Source organism: Miscanthus floridulus, chromosome 2 (assembly GCF_019320115.1).
Source record: "Miscanthus floridulus cultivar M001 chromosome 2, ASM1932011v1, whole genome shotgun sequence".
NCBI lineage: Eukaryota > Viridiplantae > Streptophyta > Magnoliopsida > Poales > Poaceae > Miscanthus > Miscanthus floridulus.
This window is the reverse complement of record NC_089581.1, coordinates 35,667,180-35,687,304: the sequence shown is the minus strand read 5'-3', so window position 1 is coordinate 35,687,304 and position 20,125 is coordinate 35,667,180. Positions and strand designations below refer to the sequence as shown.

Here is a 20,125-nt window from a genome sequence, read left to right as displayed (position 1 = left end):
CAAAACCAATTATATAGATGAAGACTAATTTACGAGACAAATTTATTAAGCCTAATTAGTCTACGATTTAACAATATAATACTATAGTGAACATGTGCTAATGATGAATTAATTAGGCTTAATAGATTCGTCTCGTGAATTAGCCTCGATTTGTGTACTTAGTTTTATAATTAGCTCATGTTTAATCCTCCTAATTAGCATATTCGATATGACATAAATTTTAAGAGCGACTAAAGAACCAAACACCCCCTAAGTCTCACAGATGCTTGTCCTGAAAACATTTCCCATAACTGAGGATACAAGTACTACGCCCTTGCCAATCTCAGTGTAGATTAAATCAATTATATTATATATTGGCTGCCAAGGATACGCTGGATAGTAGACATCTCAGCAGAATATAAACTACAGTACTATACTACACAAACACAACCTCATAGCCTATTTCTTGAAGACTAAAGAAAGCCATAATTTCTTGCTGACAGCCACATTTTGCTTAGTCGTCTATTTCCTCCACCTTTGCTTCGACATTGTCTCCCTTGCCCTATGGAGGGAACACTCGTCTGCTTCCTATCCTAAGTAAATAACAACAGCAATTTAGAAACTGCATATTTATTATCTCACCTAAACCGTGCGTGCCTGTTGAAAATCTTCGTACCTTTGGGAATTAAACCAAACCAATATCCTTCGCAATATCCAACTTTTTCCTGGCATAATCCAAATAGTACTTCGGTTTTGGATTCTGAAGATAGAATTCAGCCTCCGTTTTAGCAAACTAAAGCCAATTTCCAGAGAGCATTAAAAACCATAAATTTTAACTAGTAAAATCCTATAGCTAAATACATTTCCTTGCTATGGAAATCAATCAACTAACCATTCTTATAATGGCCTCTCTGATCAACTGACGAGCTTCATCGTCTGAAGCCTGCACAGACAGATGTTCCATGAGTGTAAAGAATGTATTCTAGAAGGGGCAAGGATCCCATGCAGACCAGCTTACCATTTTGTCAATGCCAGCCACGCGGGCATCATACTGAAAAAAAGGAACAAACAAAATAAGTATCTAGATGAACTGCTAAATGAAAAAAAGAATCCACCAAGGAGTTAGAGAGACGAACTAATAAGAGGAACTTACATGGTCTTTCCATCGGGATATGTCTTGAGTGTTTTCAAGTTCTTTAACTTCCAACAGAGCTTCTTCGAAACTCATCTGAAAGAAGTTGAGATAAAGAAATATGTAACTTACCAAGCAAAGCATATAGCACGTATGTATAAGAAATATAAAGCATGTCACAAACAGAAAAAAGGGGGGGGGGGGGGGGGGGGTGCAGTGTAGGTTGCTTAGTTACTGAGGTACTAACTTTTCCTTTGGCAACAAGCTTCCAAATGTCAAAATAGAGGACACATAGTATCTTTTTCGAATAATCAGAGCAAATGCTACTGAAATACTCCTGCATTAAAAAATAGAATATCAAATTCCAATATATTATCAACACTTATGCTCAACAACAAAATAAACATGAGAGCAAGGTGGCATTTACATCGAAACAATGGTGAACTAAAAGTGGGGAAACATTGAGAAAGCCTGCAGCAGTCTCCAGTGATTGCATACGAGCCACACCTTTAATTTTGTCCCGCTGAACAACAAAAAGGTTGCCACACATGATGTGTCACTATAACATCAATTTACATTGCACAACGGTTTATTAGGAACAAATGGCTTTCAGGGGATGCTTACCTCAATCGTGCTGTCTCCCAGATAATCTTCAATCCACTGTCATATGAAAAGGAGGCGCTATTAGACCAAAGATAATACCGGTAGTTTGCACTTCGATAGAATCAATCATACCTTGGTCTTGTTTGCTAGCGCTTTAAAGTACTGTACATATGCTAGGTCTTCTTCATAGGTATTAAGAACTGAGCGGCAGAAATCATAATCCAGATATCCACCCTGCACAAAGAATGTTGTCTATTAAAAGCACAAGTGACATATCCTATGTGCTAAAATATTTCAAATATGGAAATATGTGCGCTTGCTAACTGCCTCAGGATACCAACATGCAAATGTTGGATTTCCAACAGAAGATGTCTGATACGATTTCAACCAGCAAGCTAGAATGTGCTGATACTATGAGAAAACAATGCATTCATATGAAAATCCTATTGTATAGGTCTGATTCGAAGTACCAAAGCACAGTGCATTGTCCATAATCATGAAAAAATAACAGTCAATATATAGTTGTAAAACCAAGACAGCTAAACTCAGCTCCCTTGCCAGATCAATAGATGTAATAAAAAAAGAGTGGTACGTGGTCTATGCAAAATAAGAGCTGGGAACATCCTTTTCTACTATGGACTAATCATCCACAATGGGAGTAAGTGAAATACAAGGAACAGCCATTGGCTTTCTTACCTAAAAGTTGTATATATCATGGCCATCCGCATAGAAAATTGCAAAAAACAACGTTTTTGGCTACCTTCAATAAAAGCAAAGACTGCTAAGTTGATTATGATGGTTGCTAAGTGGCACATTTGTTTTGAGATACTACGCTTAGAATCCTGATCCTCAACAAACTCAACACAAAACTCCCTGCTGTTTCACTGGTTCAGTAAGTTTTGGTTCAGGTTTCCACGTCATTAGTTTTTTAACACGCTTGAGAACATTAATTACAACAAAACAAATGTTAATCAAACGTTGCAGACACCTGTTGATGCCAAGAACGACATATATAAATTATAAATATATATAAAAAAACATAATATTAGCTTCAACAAAACTAATGTTGAGGAGGTTGTAAAAGATAATTAAGCTATGTCTACTCTTCCAATATTTTCTTGAATTAAGCTACTAAGGAATGTAAAAGGCTTCAAAACCAATCAAAGTAACATTCAACCTGGATGGGTATGACAACATGTACTTAGTTATAACAAGAATGAGAATTAAGCTAGTTGGCATGGAGGAGTCAAGTGTTCGTGCTTACATAACGTAGCACCAGCCTCTGGTAGTTATCAAAGCAAGGGTGCCAGTAGAGTTCAGGATCGAAGTACCATTCAAGTCTTTCCTCATAGTGCGTGAAAAAACCCTTGTCATAAAGTTTGGATGGGGGGTACTCCCGTTTCAGATCCACATCATCCAGTTTAGCCAACTTCCTGTTCACTGTTAACTGCAGAAGACAATCTTAAAGTAATTAAACACACAGAGCAGATGCAGAAAATAAGAATACACATGGACAACATCGTTTACATAAACACCAAAAGGAAATTGCGTAGTCTTATATCCATGTGGTGTTTAAAGATACCTCATAAGCTCTGATGCGGTACAAGGCTAGCTGCTCGTGCAACTTAATGAGCTGATCATCGTTGTGTACAAGAGTATAATCACGCACAGGAGAGACATAGTTTAGGAGTTTTCTGAAATGCACAATCTTGTTTGTGAGGGTTTCACCATCCATGTTGAGGAGGTCCTGCACATTACATCTTGCTCTTCCTTGATCTTGTTTGTGGTCTTCATCAGTGGCATAGGCACCAATCTTGTCAGAATGTTCATCTTCAACCACAGTAAGAGGCTTCTTGTCTGAATATCCATCTTGATCTTCATCCTGTGCAATCTTGCCAGGGTCCCAAGAACATGGTTTCGGCTTCTTGTCCATCTTAAGAAGCAAGTTTGTTTCCTCCCGATCAAACAGGGCTTCTTCCTGTGCATCTCCTGACTGGCTGCTGCTGCGGCTGGCATGCAGAGCAGATTGGTCCATCAGCAGCTCTTCATCATCGAGGCAACCTTCCTTCAAGATGGTACCATCGTTTTGCCTGATGCTTTCTTCCTCAGCCTCCTTTAAGACTGCTCGCGCATTACCCTCTTCCTCAGCATAGGCCTTTAAGGCGGCTTGCACATTACCATTGAACTTCCAGAGGAGCCTTCTGGGGATCCAATGCCTTCGCTTCTTGCGCCAACGCTTCGACCTGAAGGCGGTTTCTTCACCAGACGATGGCGAGCCGTCTCCGCGTTCAATCCTCCGACGCCGCATCCTCCCAACTCCACCCTCTCGATGAGGAGCTGCGGAAGAGGACCTTTCTCCAGATCGGCCAGAAGAGGCGGCGGTTTTTCCAGATCGATCAGGAGAGGTGGGTTCTCTTGACCGAGAAGAAGAGGCCGGAGCAGCGGATTTGGGGCTCTTAGACCGCCACTGCATCTCCATCTTCGGGACCTAGGGCGGTTGAAATCAAAGCAGCAAACGAATCGAAACCCTAATCGAACACAACTCACTCATCGAGGTTAGGGTTTGGGACCTCCCTGAAGCCGGCGAGTAGAAGGCGGAGGCAGGGATTAAAACGGAAGGATATCATCTATATTATATTTGTTTTTATATTTTTGTTCGAATTCGAATTCGAATATAGATAGTATCAACTATCTCGAATAGAATATGATTGGATATTGACATTATAAATATGTGATTTGAGTATTCGAGTACGTAGTATGAGATGTTGGATACGGATACAGATCTCCATACCGTTTTCATCCCTGGGTGGAGGGGATCGCGTCGCCGTCGCGTGGGGTTGAGGGTTTCCTGTTTCAGGCGATGGTGGTTGGCCCAGCGGAAGCCTAGCCCGTATAAAAGAAACAACGATGATGCTTCTTCCGTTTAGCTTTTTCATTCTTTATTTATTTTTAAAAGAAAAAGAAAAAGAAAAAAATTACACACCCAACACACACTGTTAGGGTTACCAACTAAAGTACATTTTGCTACGCTTATTATGTCCACTACAACTAAGAGCAAGAAACAAACGCTTTAGGCATGATGAGAAGCGAAAACTGAGCAATATTGCATATCACTTTTTTTAAAATTAATATTGCATAGCACTTTGTATAAACCGAATTTAACTAGTAGCTGTGGATCTACATGAAAATGTATTAACATGGCCGTCATGCTATTGCGAAAAACTTGGATCGAACCTATAGACACTAGGACCACGCCCGTGCATTGTAACGGGAACAAAATAATGCCCAACCACCTCAGTGTGGGGCGAGCGGCGACCAAAGTCAAGACTGACGGACATGCAACACTTTGTCCACTGCAGCTCTGTTTGCAATAAAATTCGAGGTTTCCACTTAAAACATTTTTTATTAGTGGAATTTCATTGCAGTATATTCATGAATTAATATTTTATGTTGATCCTTGTACTTGTTTTTTTTTATCAATTTTATGATTCAAAGTAAGAATAAAGAAAATATACAATTAAATGTATTTTGTAGAATGTATCAATTAAATATTCTATAGTATACACCTTATGTTTACTATTAACATGAAAAAAATACAAGTCATTAATGTTATAGTTGTCATCATATTTTATTGATGGCTTCCCACCTACATATTGTTTAAAAACCCATCTAATGATTTATGTTATCCCTAATCACACATGATAAAAAAACAAAATAGCACCTGGTAATTAGTTTACCAAGTTATCTTAATAACACAGTAATGCGGACATGAATCGTTCGCATTGAGCCATTTACCATAGTTAGCAGGATCCTCATTTTCTTTGTTTCTTGGCAGCTCAGCACCTACAAAAATATTTCAAAACTATATATGAATCATGAGAAATACATTGTATGTATATTGAGAAAAATGTTTGTAGTGCCGCCATTATTTGGTTCGGAGAGCATAGGTTGCTCCTTTTTTCTTTGATACGGTTCACGACGCTTTTTGTTTATTTCTTCTCTTTTATCGGAAGGCATTAACGCACGACGAGCTCTATCCCTTTCATCTCTAAGTAGTCTAGGGTCCATGACTTCTGCACATGAACTAACCGTGTTTTTACCCACTGTAAAAAAAACTTAAGATGAGAAACCATAGTCATTGTTACATATAACAATATTACTCAAAGTAGCGTCATCCTTTTTGCGTTGGTATAGTTCACGACGCTTCTTATTCAATTCATTCCTTCTCTCTTCAGACATCGATGCAAATCTTGCTCTCTTTCCCTCTTGCGCTCCTTCGGGTCTTCATCCACCCTCCCTAATTCTAATTCATTTGGACCAATTGAAAATAGTTTTTATAGCTTGGTGCTAAATACAATAACGGTAATATTCAAATATACACAAGTAAACAAACTCATAATTGTTACCTTTATTCGCAACAGATGGAAAGACTCCTAATGTTGGGCGACATTCGTCACTTTTCTTGGGATCCATTCAATTCCCAAAAGCAACGATTGCATGCATGAAGGAGAGGAAAATCCGGAAGCAACGATTTCACCGGAAAGCAGCGATTCCAGGGTGGCAGAGCGAAGCAGGACGGTGTACTTCGTCTATCGGGGAAGGTCACCGTTTGACATGTTTTAGTTGCAGAGAAGATATTTCTCTGAAAGTCTGAAAGACTGAATCAAACAATGAAACATAGAACGACCGAGTCAAACACTGATACAAAATCTTTAGAAAAGAAGACAAATTGCAACTGCTGAAAGACTACAGAAACAATGACAATGATGGTCTCGCCTTTTTACCTCAGTCTCTTCTCTGTTCATGGTGTCCTCTGATGTGGCAACGTTGATTGCGTGTACCACTGGAAGACTGTAAAAAACACTGAAGCATATAGCTCAACTTGCAACCTTGGTGGCTCAGGTACCACCTATAATTAACAGAGGACAGTTAACACATAAAAATAGGCTCATAGTTGATCTACAAAATACATACATTATAGAGGTCCACTGCACAGTGCACACTAAAAGAAAATACTTGTAGTTATTTCTCATGGCATATATATGATAACCTAGATTTCACATAAAACTGCTCAGATGCTACATTGATCAAGCAACCAGTGCTTCGCTGCTTCAAGATATGACTTCACCAGAATAAATAAAATTCAATATTTATGATCTGCAGCTCAAAATGAAGTTGCGAGCGCTGGACAACGCCACGAGCGCATCTGCGTTCCTCGCCGACCCCGCAACCGCGGGTGGCGGCAAGCCGGCAACACGTTGTTCAGCGACCTCACCTGCATCGGCAACAACCACTACAGAGGATGACTCGACGCAAGGAAGCGCGCGCAGGTGACCATGGACCTGCAAGGCCAGCGCGCTCTGCTGCCTCCGATGACAGTACAGGTGCCGGTGCCGGTGCCGGTGCCAGTGCAGTAGGCGTCGGCGTCGGCGTCCGCAGGGGACGTGCAGAGCAGGGCGCTCTGCTCTGGCTCCGCGTCCACCAGTAGGACGCCCGGCCAGCCCCGCGCCAGTGTCGCAGGGCCTCCTCTCGCACCTCTACGGCCTCAGTGTCGAGATGGACGTCCTTCTCCGCATCGAGATGCGCCGACCAGTTCGGTTGTCGATGCTCTTGTTTCTGAGGTGTCATATAGGGTATACCGTCCTGTCGGCGGTGCCGCAACCTTGAAAACACATGCTAAAATGTGGGCTCCTGCTGCTGAAAACATATAGAACTTGCTTTGGCCGTGAAAGCAAGAATGCATCTGCATGTCTTTTTGCATAATTGAAATAGGAAGTCTAGGATATCGTACTCTTCCCCAAGTTGCAAGCATTGAATGAGTAAGATGCAAGCAGCATTGACAAAACTTTATAACTGCAAAAATGCAAATAACACATAGAAAACAAATGGAATATTGTCGATTATAACTACCTTATCAGTGAAATAAATACCGTGTTTAATCACCAAGGAATAGTTAACCCATTACTTTGGAGATAGTTTTTTTTAACAGAACGTCCACATCTAGCTCTACTACAACGGTAATAACAGGTCCTATGGATAATTGATGTCATTAATCATTTACCTGTAACATATTTATATCTATCTATTCTATTCTATATCTATATCTAAAGGAGCGAAGAAATTAAAAATACATTGTCACCATAAAAATTTCCTACGCACCTTAGATTGGGAAGTAGACCCACGAGACAAAAAAAAAAACGACAGAACCACAGAAACATGTAAACATGCGTGTTTCACGTTCATCCATGGCATCCCGGAACCGCCATCTCATCTCCTTCTCACGCACACCAACCCGCCGTCGCCATCCCCTCCTCGCCGTCTCCCGGCACTCCGCGCAACTGCCTCCGACCCCCGTCTCGCCCGCGTCCACCGGCATGGCCTCACCCACGGTCGCCTCCCCGAGCCAGGCTAGCCCCACGGCCCCACCGACGCGCCCTCGCCTGACGACTCCCCATTGCGCCGCCTCGCGTCGTTGCCGCCCGCTGTCGACGCGTCCGGGTCCTCCTCCCCGGCCTCCGCCCGGTCGGCGACACTGCTCACGGTCGCGGCTGCCGCCCTTGGCGCCAAGCTCCGCAGGGCCCAGGCCCTCTCCGGCGGTCGTGCGCTGGCCGTCGCAGGCGGATCTCCGTTGGGGCGTCTTCGAGGTCCAAGGAGGCAGGCGGCCCTGCGACCACCACATGGTCTCGCCGGTACATACAGCCCGTCGGCCCCTGCCGGCAGTGCTCTGTCCCCATCGACAACGCCGTTCCTGGTGCTGCACACGATGATGGCGTAGGTAGCGATGCGGGCAGCATTGGGCGCACTCAACTCAATGGTGTTGACCTCAGCCGTTGTGGCATTCCCAATCGCCGTGAACAAGTATAGGGACGATCAATGACGTCGGTGGTAATAATAAGGCAAGCATCGGAGTTGGCGACTCTACCACCATGGACATGCGTCCAGCCATGAAGGTAACAAGTCTGATTTGCTGGTTTTAGTACAAGCAAAATATTTTATATTTTCTCTGTTTCATGGTTACAGAGTATGACATGTTCTGTGCATACGCATTAGGGGAATGCATTTTTCCAAAGATGAGCAGGTGAGCTTGCTGCAGATACAGGCAGACATGGACATCACCTAGAAGGCAGGTCATGCATTTTATTTATTGCAAATATTGAGAAATAGGAGTCTTTTGTGTATTTTGTATGCTCCATTTACAAGAAGAAATACATTATTCTAATTTGTATTGCAGGCCAAGCTAAGATGAAACATAGGCATGGTACACGTACGCACCTTTTCCTATGACAATGTTTGCAATAATCGCTAAGATGAAGCACGTTTGGGCTGGTTTGGCTTATAAGCCATGACTGAAAGTATTGTTGGCTGGTTTGGTGTGAGAGAAAAATATTATTTGTTGGCTGATAAGCTATGGCTTATAAGCTAAATACGACCAAGCGAACAGGCTCATATATGCAGTAGGCTTTAGAGCAACTCCAAGAGATGGGCTATTTGTACTGTCTAATCTAAATTTAGATATTTTGGTAAGATATAGAGGTCCAACAGTTGTTCTATCCAACGATCTAAAATAGCAAGCGCTCTATCCCGTGCTCCTCGCTAGCTAGAAATAGCACAACCGCAGCGGCTTGCCATCCGCCTCCCCGGACCTATTCCCGTGCGGCGCCCGTGTCCTCCCACGTGCGTGGATAATTTTTCTCGCGAGTTCCTGCCGTGCACCTGCGCTCCAATAGCTCGCCACCATGCTGCTGGGAAACAAGATGATCTCACTCTGCACTTGATTTCGCGGAATCCGATCTCGCACCCTCGTCGCGGCACTTGTGCTGCTGCTGCTGCTAGGAACAAGCTGCTGCCGCCGCCCCCGCCGCGCTTGATCTCGCCGGCCCCATGTCGACACTTTGTGCTGCTGCTGCCGCTATTATGGCAAAATTAATGGAGCTCGGTGGGGAACTGACGAGAAGCGAGGAGTAGAGATGGCAGCCGCTGGTAACTGAAAGGATAATGAGCGATCTAATCCGATGACGTGTAGTAGTTTTAAAAATAGAGAACCGAAAATTTAGACAGGCTGTTGGGTTACTCTAGTTTTTTGGTGGGTATTTTATTTTAGACAATGGCTAAATTATGGATTTTAGCATCTAATTTTACAAGATATCTTGGAGTTGCTCTTATGTGTCTATTTATTAAGGGGGGTGTTTGGATCCGATGACTAAAGTTTAAGAGGTGTCACATGGGGGTGTCGCATGGGGTGTTCGGATACTAATAAAAAAACAAATTACAGAATCCATCAGTAATCCGCGAGACGAATTTATTAAGCCTAATTAATCCATCATTAGCATATGTTTACTGTAGCACACATTGTCAAATCATGACCTAATTAGGCTTAAAAAATTCGTCTCACAAAATAGTTGCATTTAGTTTCATAAATAATCTATATTTAATACTCCATGCATGTATCTAAACATCTGATGGGACAGCGACTAAGGTTTAGGGGGTGAAACTAAACACCGCCTAAGTGCAACTGTCATCCATTGTTATGAAAACTCTGTTTCAATAAATGTTTCCTAGGAACGCAACTGTTTGTTAGGGTGATCAATTCTTGCTACATATAGCAATTTTACTATTTCACTATAAACAGTTGAAACTTGAAAGCTATCCCCAGGTGAAGGAAAAGCCGAAGTAGACTCTTGAGTCTTGACCTATGCATGAAAAGCATTAATATAGCACTTGATGCTGCAGGAGTATCCTTTGAAAAAACCACGAACTTTGTAACAATAAATTAAAAGTCGCATATGTGCTCTGAGAAAATTAAACCAGGGTTCTTTCAATTGTTAATATTTGAGCTAATAACACTATACTATCCTTTGAGAGCTGGACTACATGAAAGAGACTGAGGGGATTTTTGCATTGCTAATGTAGTCCTTTCAGATGGAATCTGATTGTGTGCTCGTAGGCGCTTATGTTTAATACTTTGGAAGGGGGAAAACTTCTATGCGGCACCGCTTTCCGCGTGACACCGCCCTCTCCATTATATTGTTTCCGCTCAATATTGACATTATTTTTTTTTTGTTGAAGGTTGAATTGTAACCTTCTGCTACAATGTGATTGCTGCTCATTAAGTAATGGAGAGTATGTCAAAGCTGGGTTGGATGCGTTAGAACATTGGTACTTTTAGTTGGTTGAAGAGGTGATGGCGTCTCCAGACTGCTTCAACAAACCTTTGACAAAGCAACTTCTAACCTTTTTATACTGTAATTGTATAAACACTATGCAGACATGGGATGAGCTGAAGCATATCAGGCAAGCAGTTACCCTCTTGATACTTGATGATAAACATTGCCAGAATCTCACAGAGTTCACAGACAACTTCTGTATGTATAGTAAGTTTCTGAACCTACACGCTTTTGAAGTTTTGATACCACCATTCTCAAGTTAGTGACAAAATTGGACGTCTATCATACAGATAGGCACTGAGCATGCAACAACTGTACCAGATCAGTAAGATGTACTGTGACGACAAGTATGGATTATGGACCCCTGGTCATTCCATCACAAGTGAGTGATCCCAACACATTCCTGTCAATAACTTTATTGGTTTTTGTTCTTTGACTGTTGGTCATTTCTCTCCTACTTGAGTGCCTAACTGGGTTTGCTTCTGTATCGTTGCACAGAACAGAGCTGGCATATAAAGTAACTATGTAAGCAAAGAAAGCCTTTGTGTTATTTTTTTTGGTTAAACTGAGTGATGCATGCAAGCGAAGCTTTCCTGTTGTATTTTGCCATGTGTGCTTACAGTTTCTATATCTGGTACCTGTCTTTTTTTTTTCCAAAGACGCCTTCCACTTGGGTGATGACCTGTTTCCCCATAGCCATGTAACTGTTTTTAACAATAGCCATTTTACTGTTGAATCATCTGACACTCTCAATAATGACTTAAAGAAACATTGTCGATCACCTGGAATTGAGAACTTGTCTATCATTTTTTGTAATGCCGGTGGGTACACAACACATTCAAATTTCAAATATTTTGAACCCATAAATTACATGTACTGTTGCCCAGTTTCTGAACTTGGATTTAAGTTGGGATTATGTGTTGGGAAATATTTGCGCAGATATCGAGCAGATTTGGAAGGCTGCAGGGAGTGAAGTTGCGATTGGAGGGAGGAACCTGTACATGAGGTTCAGCTGCAGCACAAGGGATGTCATGGGGGATGAACATGGTCTCCAAACGTGTACAGAACGTGTTGGACTACCTCCAGGCTGACTTCCCTGATATGGATCTCATCACCATATCAGGTTTTCCCATGTTGTAAATTCCTAAACTCTATTTGTGAATTTGACCTGCTTTATTGTGCATCTGATTGTTTCTGTTTTTGAGAAAAGCACATTCAAATTCAGGTGTCGACACAGTCTCTAATACAACACTTTGATTAGAAATCTAAAACATGATATCTTAAATAGAAAGAAATATGTTTATGATGAAACAGCCTTTCCTGTACCAAATTACCAAATAAACGAATCCGCTCATTCTCCTTCATTATCAGCATTCAAGTTGAGATATGATATTTAGAACACCCACCTATTTGTTTAATCCCTGCATATTTATTGTCCTTAATAAACAAATGCAAATTTGTATTAACCAAATTATAACTAGATATGGAACCTTCTCCCATTATCAAAAAATATATATATGTGGTGTCGTACCCTACTGTATGACTGCAAAGGTCGATTAATATTTGTTATATGATATATATGAATTGACTTGTATAATTTTCATTAATATTGGCTCATTGTGTATGAAATGGTTTTCATAACACGTACGTGTCGCACGTGCATTTCCACTAGTCATTAATAAAAGCAATAGATTTGCATCTGTTTAACCTCCTACAGGCTTGCTGCTGTTGTGCGTCGCCATGGCCTTCTTGCAATCTTGCTGGACTGCTCATCGGAGAAGAGGTGGGGTGGAAGCGGACTAAGGCTGAGGCACACGGGCGAGGCTTGGTTTTGCCTGGGCATGCGCATGACGTGGGCGACGGGATTGAGAAGGGTACGGCTCCGCCGGCCTGGAGCGCGCGCTGGCGCGCAACGCGGAGCTCAACGAGAAGCTCCGGCAGACGGTGGCCGAGGGGCAGGCGTGGCAGGGCGTTGCCGAGAGCCACGAAGCCGTCGCTGCGGTGCTCTGCGCCACGCTTGACAACCTGCTGCAGACGCAGTCGCCATGCGCTGGCACAGGGGCTGCAGGCGCGGGCGCCGAGGACGTGCAGTCATGCTACTACGAGTTGGAGCAGGAACAGGGCGAGCGCACCGGGGCGTCGTCGTCCTGCGGCCAGGGAGCAAGAGATGCAAGCCGGAGGCAGGAGAAGCGTGGGCAAGGAAGGGAGTGGGGACGTGGGGTTACCTCGAGGCAGGACTCAGGAGCGGTACTTGTGCTGGTGGTCGGCGCAGTCGTCCCTCTTCCACCGGTAGAAGCACGGTCGGGGGAGGTGGGAAGCGCGTTGCGGCCACTGATCGCGCGATACACTAACGGAGCGCCGGCGGATCGCGATCCCGTGCGGGAGCGCGCGGGGATTGCGAGGGCGGATGATGGGGGCTGCGTTTTTTACAGGCCGCAGCACGAGAAGAAGGCAATCCGTTTCCTTATCAGTCACGATCTCCTATATATCTCATAATTAGCGTGACCTTGTGGAGCAATAATGTTGCGATTGATGTTAGCAAGAGATGGAAGGCAATCAATCTGTTTCCTAATTACTCGTGGCTTTTGTTGACGGGCGAGGCAGGGGTTATCGCGCAAGGGGTTTCCACCGGGCGTGTGTGCAGGGTACGACATGCACGATCATCGCCTGATCGCACGTTCGCCTTCCTTTGGGGGTGCGGAACCGCCGGGTACCTAATAATCCTTCTCAGTTCTTGTTTTTAGAAACAAATGAAAAAATTCATCTTCACCAACCCCTAAAATGACATTTTAATCTTTTAGCACTTGAGAAAAAAAAGACCCGATACGCGTAAAGATACGCAGACGGCCCGTCGCGCGTATCCGCCCTCCACGTCGCGCGCTTCTTTTGCGCCGTCATTTTCTCCCATGATCTCCACGTGGGAAAGGAAAAGGAGGAAATACATGTCTCGGTGAGAAAGTCGCAAGAGAGAGATACGACGGGACATTCGAGTCAACCGCAGTACAAGGACCATGCCCTGCACGCCTGCAGGAAAGTACCGTTAGGATACGACAGGACGTGCGCTTTAAGCCCTTCTAGGCATGGTAGAGCCCGAACAGTGTTGTAGGCGTCGACTTTTGTCTTACAGTGTCGTGGGCGCCGCCATCAGCCCTCGGACGCGGATCCTAACATAAGCATACGACAACCACTACAATCTAAGAGAGAACTCGCATCATCTACAATTACGGACGTATACTTGCTCCCCTGTCTGCTCTCCGTAGGATCACGGCTCGGCACCCCGGCATGCCGCACCGTCCGCCAGAGTGGGATGGGACGTAACCACTTACTGAAACGAAGCCAGAGCACGGTCATGTCAGGATCAACGAACGTGCTATCCCCGGCATGGTCTGCCATGTCAGCAGGGCAGGCTCAAGGGAAAAGGAAGACCCGGCGCCTTCGAAGGACCGTCTCTACCTTTGGTTTCTTTCTCTTTTTCTCCTATCTGTAACCCCAGCTCTTCCTTGGTCTATAAAAGGGAGGGCAGGACACCCCACTATGGAGACGAATCAATTCCACGCATAACACACAGCCAAGCAGCAACCAAGCTCTTGGCGCCCTTTCGACCTTTCAATCAGAGACTTGGAACCTGTCCTTCTCTCGACCGTTTATACCCCCTACTACGAACATTTTTTGGTACTAATAACATGAGCAGCAGCAAACTAGACGTAGGGACATTCTGCCCGAACTAGTATAAACCTTGTGTCCTTTAGTACACCATCCGAGCCTAACACGCAACAAATATAAATTTACTAGTTGTTGTTTGTTTAAAACACCGATAGTTGGCACGCTAGGTCCCAATTCTCTGATGGAAAGGTCGAAAGGACGTCAAGAGCTCGGTTGCTGCTTGGTTATGTGTTGTGCGTGGAATTGATCCATCCCTCTCTCGACCGTTTGTACCCTCAACTACGAACCTTTTTCGGTACTAATAACACGAGCAGCAGCAAACTGGACGTAGGGACATTCTGCCCGAACCAATATAAACCTTGTATTTTTAGTATACCATCCGAGCCTAACGCGCAACAAATATAAATTTATTAGTTGGTGTTTGTTCGAAACACCGACAGTTAGCGCGCCCGAGCCCCGGCCTGCCAGGCCTTCGGTCGGCACATCCTCAACGCTGCTTTCCCGCCAAGGTACCGATCCCCTACCAATATCCCTAAGTACTCTAGGGAGACAAACCCCGGACTTTGGCTCGAAGACTATCGGCTTGCCTGTCAAGCCGGTGGTGCGGATAATGATGACTTCATTATCCGCAACCTTCCACTGTTCTTAGCTGATTTGGCACGAGCGTGATTGAAACACCTACTGTCCAACGTGATCTAGAGTTGGGCGGATCTGAAGGAGATCTTTGTGGAGAACTTTCAGAGCACATACAAGCGCCCTAGGAACCCATTGGACCTCAAGAACTACCGTTAGAAGGCCGGTGAGACCCTCCGTGGGTACATCCGGCGCTTCTCCCGGCAGTGCAACGAGCTCCCTAATGTCACCGATGCCAACGTTATAGGAGCCTTCCTGTCCAGGACTTCCTACGAGTCTTTGGTTCATAAGCTGGGACGCAAGGGCCCGTGAACCACCAAGAAGCTCCTAGATATCGCCACCAGCCATGCCTAAGGAGAAGAGGCGGTCGGAGCAATCTTCAATCGTCTCGAAGGCAAGGTAAGGCGGGATGAGGGCACCGGCGAAGGCACCTCCAATCGTTTCGCCAAAAGAAACAAGAAGCAATGGCGTGAGGACTCGCTCGTGGCCGCTACTGACCGCAAGGGTGGCCGGAAGCCCGCGGAGGGCACTCCAAACCACTTCAAAAAATTACTTGAGGGGCCGTGCCCGAACCACGCCTTTCCAGTGAAACATCTGCTCAAGGACTGCAGCTTCATGCGGCAGTTCTTGTCCAGAGGCTCCAACAAAGGGGAGCAGGGAAAGGACCCTACCCCCACTACGGACGACGCCGAGGAGAAGGACGATGACTTTCCAACGCCGGACGACTGCCTTATGATCTTTGGGGGATCAGCGGCCTATGACTTCAAACACCGCCAGAAGGTCGCGCGCCACGAGGTCTATACGACCGAACCGGTCACGCCTGCCTTCCTCCGATGGTCAGAGTCCGCCATAACCTTCGATCGGGCCAACCATCCGGATAGCATCCCGTACCCAGGGAGATATCCTCTCGTGGTCGACCCGATCGTCAGCCCAAAGCGACTCACCAAAGTACTGATCGATGGGGGCAGCGGCCTCAACATCATGTACGCAAAGATGCTCAACGAGATGGGCGTCGACCAGACACACCTCCGCCCAACCCGAGTGCCTTTCCATGGCATCGTGCCCAGGAAGCAGGCCATGCCACTCGGGTAGATCGATCTGCCCGTCACCTTCGGGGAACAGTTCAATTATAGAACTGAGACCCTCACCTTCGAGGTGGTTGGGTTCCCCGGAACTTTCCATGCCATCCTGGGACGCCCATGCTACGCGAAGTTTATGGCCATCCCCGACTATACATATCTCAAGCTAAAGATGCTAGGCCCCCATGGGGTCATCATCGTCTTCACCTCCTTCTAGCGGGCCTATGAGTGCGAGGTCGAGTGCTGCGGCCATGCCGCAACGATCATCGCCTCTGGGGAACTCGCCGCCCTCAGGGAGGAGGTCACCAAAGAAGCACCTGACGCCAAGAAGTCGATCGGGTCATTTGAGTTGGCTGAGGGCTCTAAAGAAGTCCTCGTAGACCCCAGGAGCACTGAGGGTAAAACGGTGTGCATTGGTACCACGCTTTCCTCCGAATAGAAAAGCGCGCTCGTCAACTTCCTCCACGGCAACAAAGACATCTTTATGTGGAAACCCTCGGATATACCCAGCATTTCGAGGGAGGTTGTCGAGCATACCTTGAAGATCCACCCAGGCTCCAAACCGGTGAAGCAACACCTGCGTCGCTTCGATGAGGAGAAACGCAGGGCCATCAGTGAAGAGATAGCGAAACTATCAGCTGTCGGATTCATCAAGGAAGTATACCACCCAGAGTGGTTAGCTAACCCCGTTCTTGTACGAAAGAAGAGTGGGAAATGGAGGATGTGTGTTGACTATATGGGTCTCAACAAGGCATGCCCAAAGGATCTATTTCCTTTGCCGCGCATAGACCAAATAGTCGACTCTACCTTAGGATGTGTAACTCTTTGCTTCCTTGATACATACTCTGGCTACCATCAAATCATGATGAAAGAGTCCGACCAGCTCGCGACATCTTTCATCACCCCCTTCGGATCGTTCTGCTTCGTCTTAATGCTGTTCGGTCTAAAGAACGCTAAGGCTACATAACAGTGTTGTATGCTCAAATGCTTCGGGGACCTCATCGGGCGGACCGTTGAGACTTACGTTAACGACATCGTGGTTAAGTCCAAACGGGCTGACCGCCTCGTTGCCGATCTTGAGCAAACCTTTGTGAAACTCTGAGCGAATGGCATCAAACTCAATCCTAAGAAATGTGTTTTTGGGGTCTCGAGGGGCATGCTGCTCGGCTTCATCATCTTCGAGCATGGCATCGAAGCCAACTTGGAGAAAATCTCAGCCATCACAAGGATGGGCTCAATTCATAACATAAAGGGGGTTCAGCGAATCATAGGGTGCCTCACCGCACTCAGCTGATTCATCTCGCGCCTCGATGAACGAGGTCTCCCCCTTTATCGACTCTTGAAGAAAGTCAACCGCTTCGAGTGGACATCCGAGGCCTAGGAGGCACTTGACATGGTCAAACTGCTTCTGACAAGGGCCCCAATCTTGGTTCCACCAAGCATCGGAGAATCCCTCTAGCTATACATAGCGGCCACCACGCATGTGGTCAGTGCCGCTCTGGTAGTAGAGTGGGAGGATGAGGGGCATGCCCTCAAGGAGCAGCACCCTGTGTACTTCATCAGCGAGGTACTATCTGACTCTAAGACTCGCTACTCCTAAATCTAGAAGCTCCTATATGCCATCCTCATCACCAAGAGGAAGCAACGCTGCTACTTCGAGTCACACCCCATGACGATCGTGACGTCATTCCTCCTTGAAGAGGTTGTCCAGAGCTAGGACACCATGGGAAGAACCGCAAAGTGGGCGCTTGAGTTGATGGATCAATTCATCACGTATGCCTCCCGAACAACGATCAAGTCCTAGGTGTTGGCTGACTTCATCGCGGAATGGACCAAGGTCCAAACACCACTGGTGGTCGTCGATCAAGAGTACTAGACGATGTACTTCGACGGATCACTGATGAAGAAGGGCGCCGGTGCGGGGTTGGTCTTCATATCACCCCTCAAGGTTTGCATGAGGTAAACATGGTTCGTCTCCATTTCCTCTCATCCAATAATGTGGCTGAGTATGAAGCGCTCATCAACAGCCTATGCATCGCCATCGAGTTGGGCATCCGATGCCTCGACATCTGAGGCGACTCCCAGCTGGTCATCAACCAAGTCATGAAGGAGTCGAGCTGCCATGATGCCAAGATGGCTGCGTACTACCAAGAAGTCTGATGGTTGGAGGACAAATTCGACGGCCTCAAACTCAATCACATCCAAAGGTGCCTCAATGAGGCGGCCGACGCTCTTGCAAAAGCGGCGTCTAACCGAGAGCCAGTGCCAATGGGCATCTTCGCCAGTGACCAACACGAGCCCTCGGTACGCTATGAAGGGTCGGAATGGGCTAATGATGGTTCATCCGATCCAGCCTTGGGGGCTAGCCAACTGATAGCTCTGTCCGGCCTCAAGGTCATGGAGCTTGAAGAGGATCCAACAACAGAGCTTGACCCTCTGATTGACTGGAGAACACTCTACCTCGACTACCTCCTCCATGACATGCTACCGACGGACAAGACGGAAGCTCGATGGCTCGCCCATCATGCCAAATCCTTTATTCTTGTAGAAGGCAAACTCTACAAATGAAGCCACATCAGGATACTGCAGCTCTGCATCCCCATCGAACAAGGGAAGCTTTTGTTGAGCGATATCCATGGTGGGGTTTGCGGTCACCATGTCACGCCTAGAACCTTGGTTGGGAACGCGTTCCAATAGGGTTTCTACTGACCCACTGTAGTAGCCGACGCTGAGCGGATCGTACGCACCTATGAAGGGTGCCAGTACTATGCTTGACAAACTCACCTCCTAGCCCAGGCACTCCAGATGATCCCCATCATGTGGCCCTTCATGGTCTGAGGGCTCGATCTGGTTGGGCCTCTCAAGAAGGCACCCAAGAGCTACACCCACTTGCTTGTCACCATAGATAAGTTCACAAAATGGATCAAAGCTCGGCCAATCTCCGTGATCAAGTCTGAGCAAGCTATGTTGTTCTTCCTCGACATCATCCATCGCTTTGGAGTACCAAACTCCATCATTACAGACAACGACACATAGTTCACTAGCAAGAAATTCCTTTGATTCTGCGATGAACAACACATCCGGGTTGATTGGGCCACCGTCGCGCACCCCTGAACGAACAGGCGGGTTGAGCGCGCAAATGGCATGCTCCTATAGGGCCTCAAGCCTAGGATCTTCAACTGGTTGAACAAGTTCGGCACACGCTGGGTCACCAAGCTCCCTGTGGTGCTCTGGAGCCTAAGGACAACTCCTAGTCGAGCCACTAGCTACACGCCTTTCTTCATGGTCTATGGTTCCGAGGCTGTCCTCCCAACCAACCTCAACTATGGAGCGCCAAGGATAAGAGCATACGACGAACAGGGAGCAGAGGCATCCCATAAAGACGCCATGGACCAGCTAGATGAAGTTCACAACATCGCCCTCCTCCGCTCAGCCAAGTACCAGCAAGTGCTATGTCGTTACCACAGCTAACGAGCGTGGGACCAAGCCTTCAATGTCGGAGACCTGGTTCTCTGCCTCGTGCAGAGCAACAAGGACCGTCACAAGCTCTCCCCGCCCTGGGAGGGGCCGTACGTCGTCACGAAAGTACTCCAGCTAGGCTCCTACAAGTTGAAAACCATCGATGGCGAGGTCTTCACCAACGCCTGGAATATTGAGTAGCTACGTCGTTTTTACCCTTAAATAAACACATACTTTCTCTTATTAGTTTTTGTCATAAAAAATCCCCGATCTTTCGTGATATCCAACCCCTGCAAAATGCGAGGGGGCTGATATAAGTACGTTTATCTTACAAACACTCTCTGTGTTATCTTGCAAACATTTTCTATGTTTTCCCTCTTTTCTCATGGTAAGTCCTAAGGGCTAGGATTTTG

General features: G+C 46.0%; 1 protein-coding gene and 2 long non-coding RNA genes across 7 annotated transcripts; 1 reads left to right on the top strand and 2 right to left on the bottom strand.

Annotated features, from left to right (window-relative positions):
• Window positions 1-235: 235 nt before the first annotated feature.
• On the bottom strand, window positions 236-4,350 carry LOC136538445 (uncharacterized). 4 transcript variants are annotated; one of them, XM_066530414.1, is made up of 11 exons: window positions 3,297-4,350; window positions 2,979-3,161; window positions 1,847-1,948; window positions 1,736-1,771; window positions 1,539-1,634; window positions 1,359-1,448; window positions 1,133-1,207; window positions 998-1,030; window positions 872-922; window positions 656-772; window positions 236-572 (listed from the first exon to the last, which is right to left on the bottom strand). In XM_066530414.1, exons 1-10 carry the CDS (start codon window positions 4,191-4,193, stop codon window positions 665-667), a joined length of 1,671 nt encoding a protein of 556 aa, XP_066386511.1. In that variant the 5' UTR covers window positions 4,194-4,350; the 3' UTR covers window positions 236-572; window positions 656-664. The 4 variants fall into 4 exon arrangements, with proteins under 4 accessions (XP_066386511.1, XP_066386512.1, XP_066386513.1 ...); XM_066530415.1 differs by having other exon boundaries at window positions 236-567; XM_066530416.1 differs by having other exon boundaries at window positions 656-739.
• Window positions 4,351-5,911: 1,561 nt separating this feature from the next.
• LOC136538444 (uncharacterized) lies at window positions 5,912-13,424 on the bottom strand. Its single transcript, XR_010779351.1, has 4 exons — window positions 13,104-13,424; window positions 6,499-6,623; window positions 6,121-6,372; window positions 5,912-6,017 (listed from the first exon to the last, which is right to left on the bottom strand). It is a non-coding gene; the product is annotated as an uncharacterized lncRNA (long non-coding RNA).
• On the top strand, window positions 8,000-13,115 carry LOC136538442 (uncharacterized). 2 transcript variants are annotated; one of them, XR_010779350.1, is made up of 7 exons: window positions 8,000-8,664; window positions 8,765-8,837; window positions 10,781-10,892; window positions 10,980-11,085; window positions 11,169-11,260; window positions 11,818-12,014; window positions 12,596-13,115. It is a non-coding gene; the product is annotated as an uncharacterized lncRNA (long non-coding RNA). The 2 variants fall into 2 exon arrangements; XR_010779349.1 differs by having other exon boundaries at window positions 8,647-8,664; window positions 8,735-8,837.
• Window positions 13,425-20,125: the final 6,701 nt, after the last annotated feature.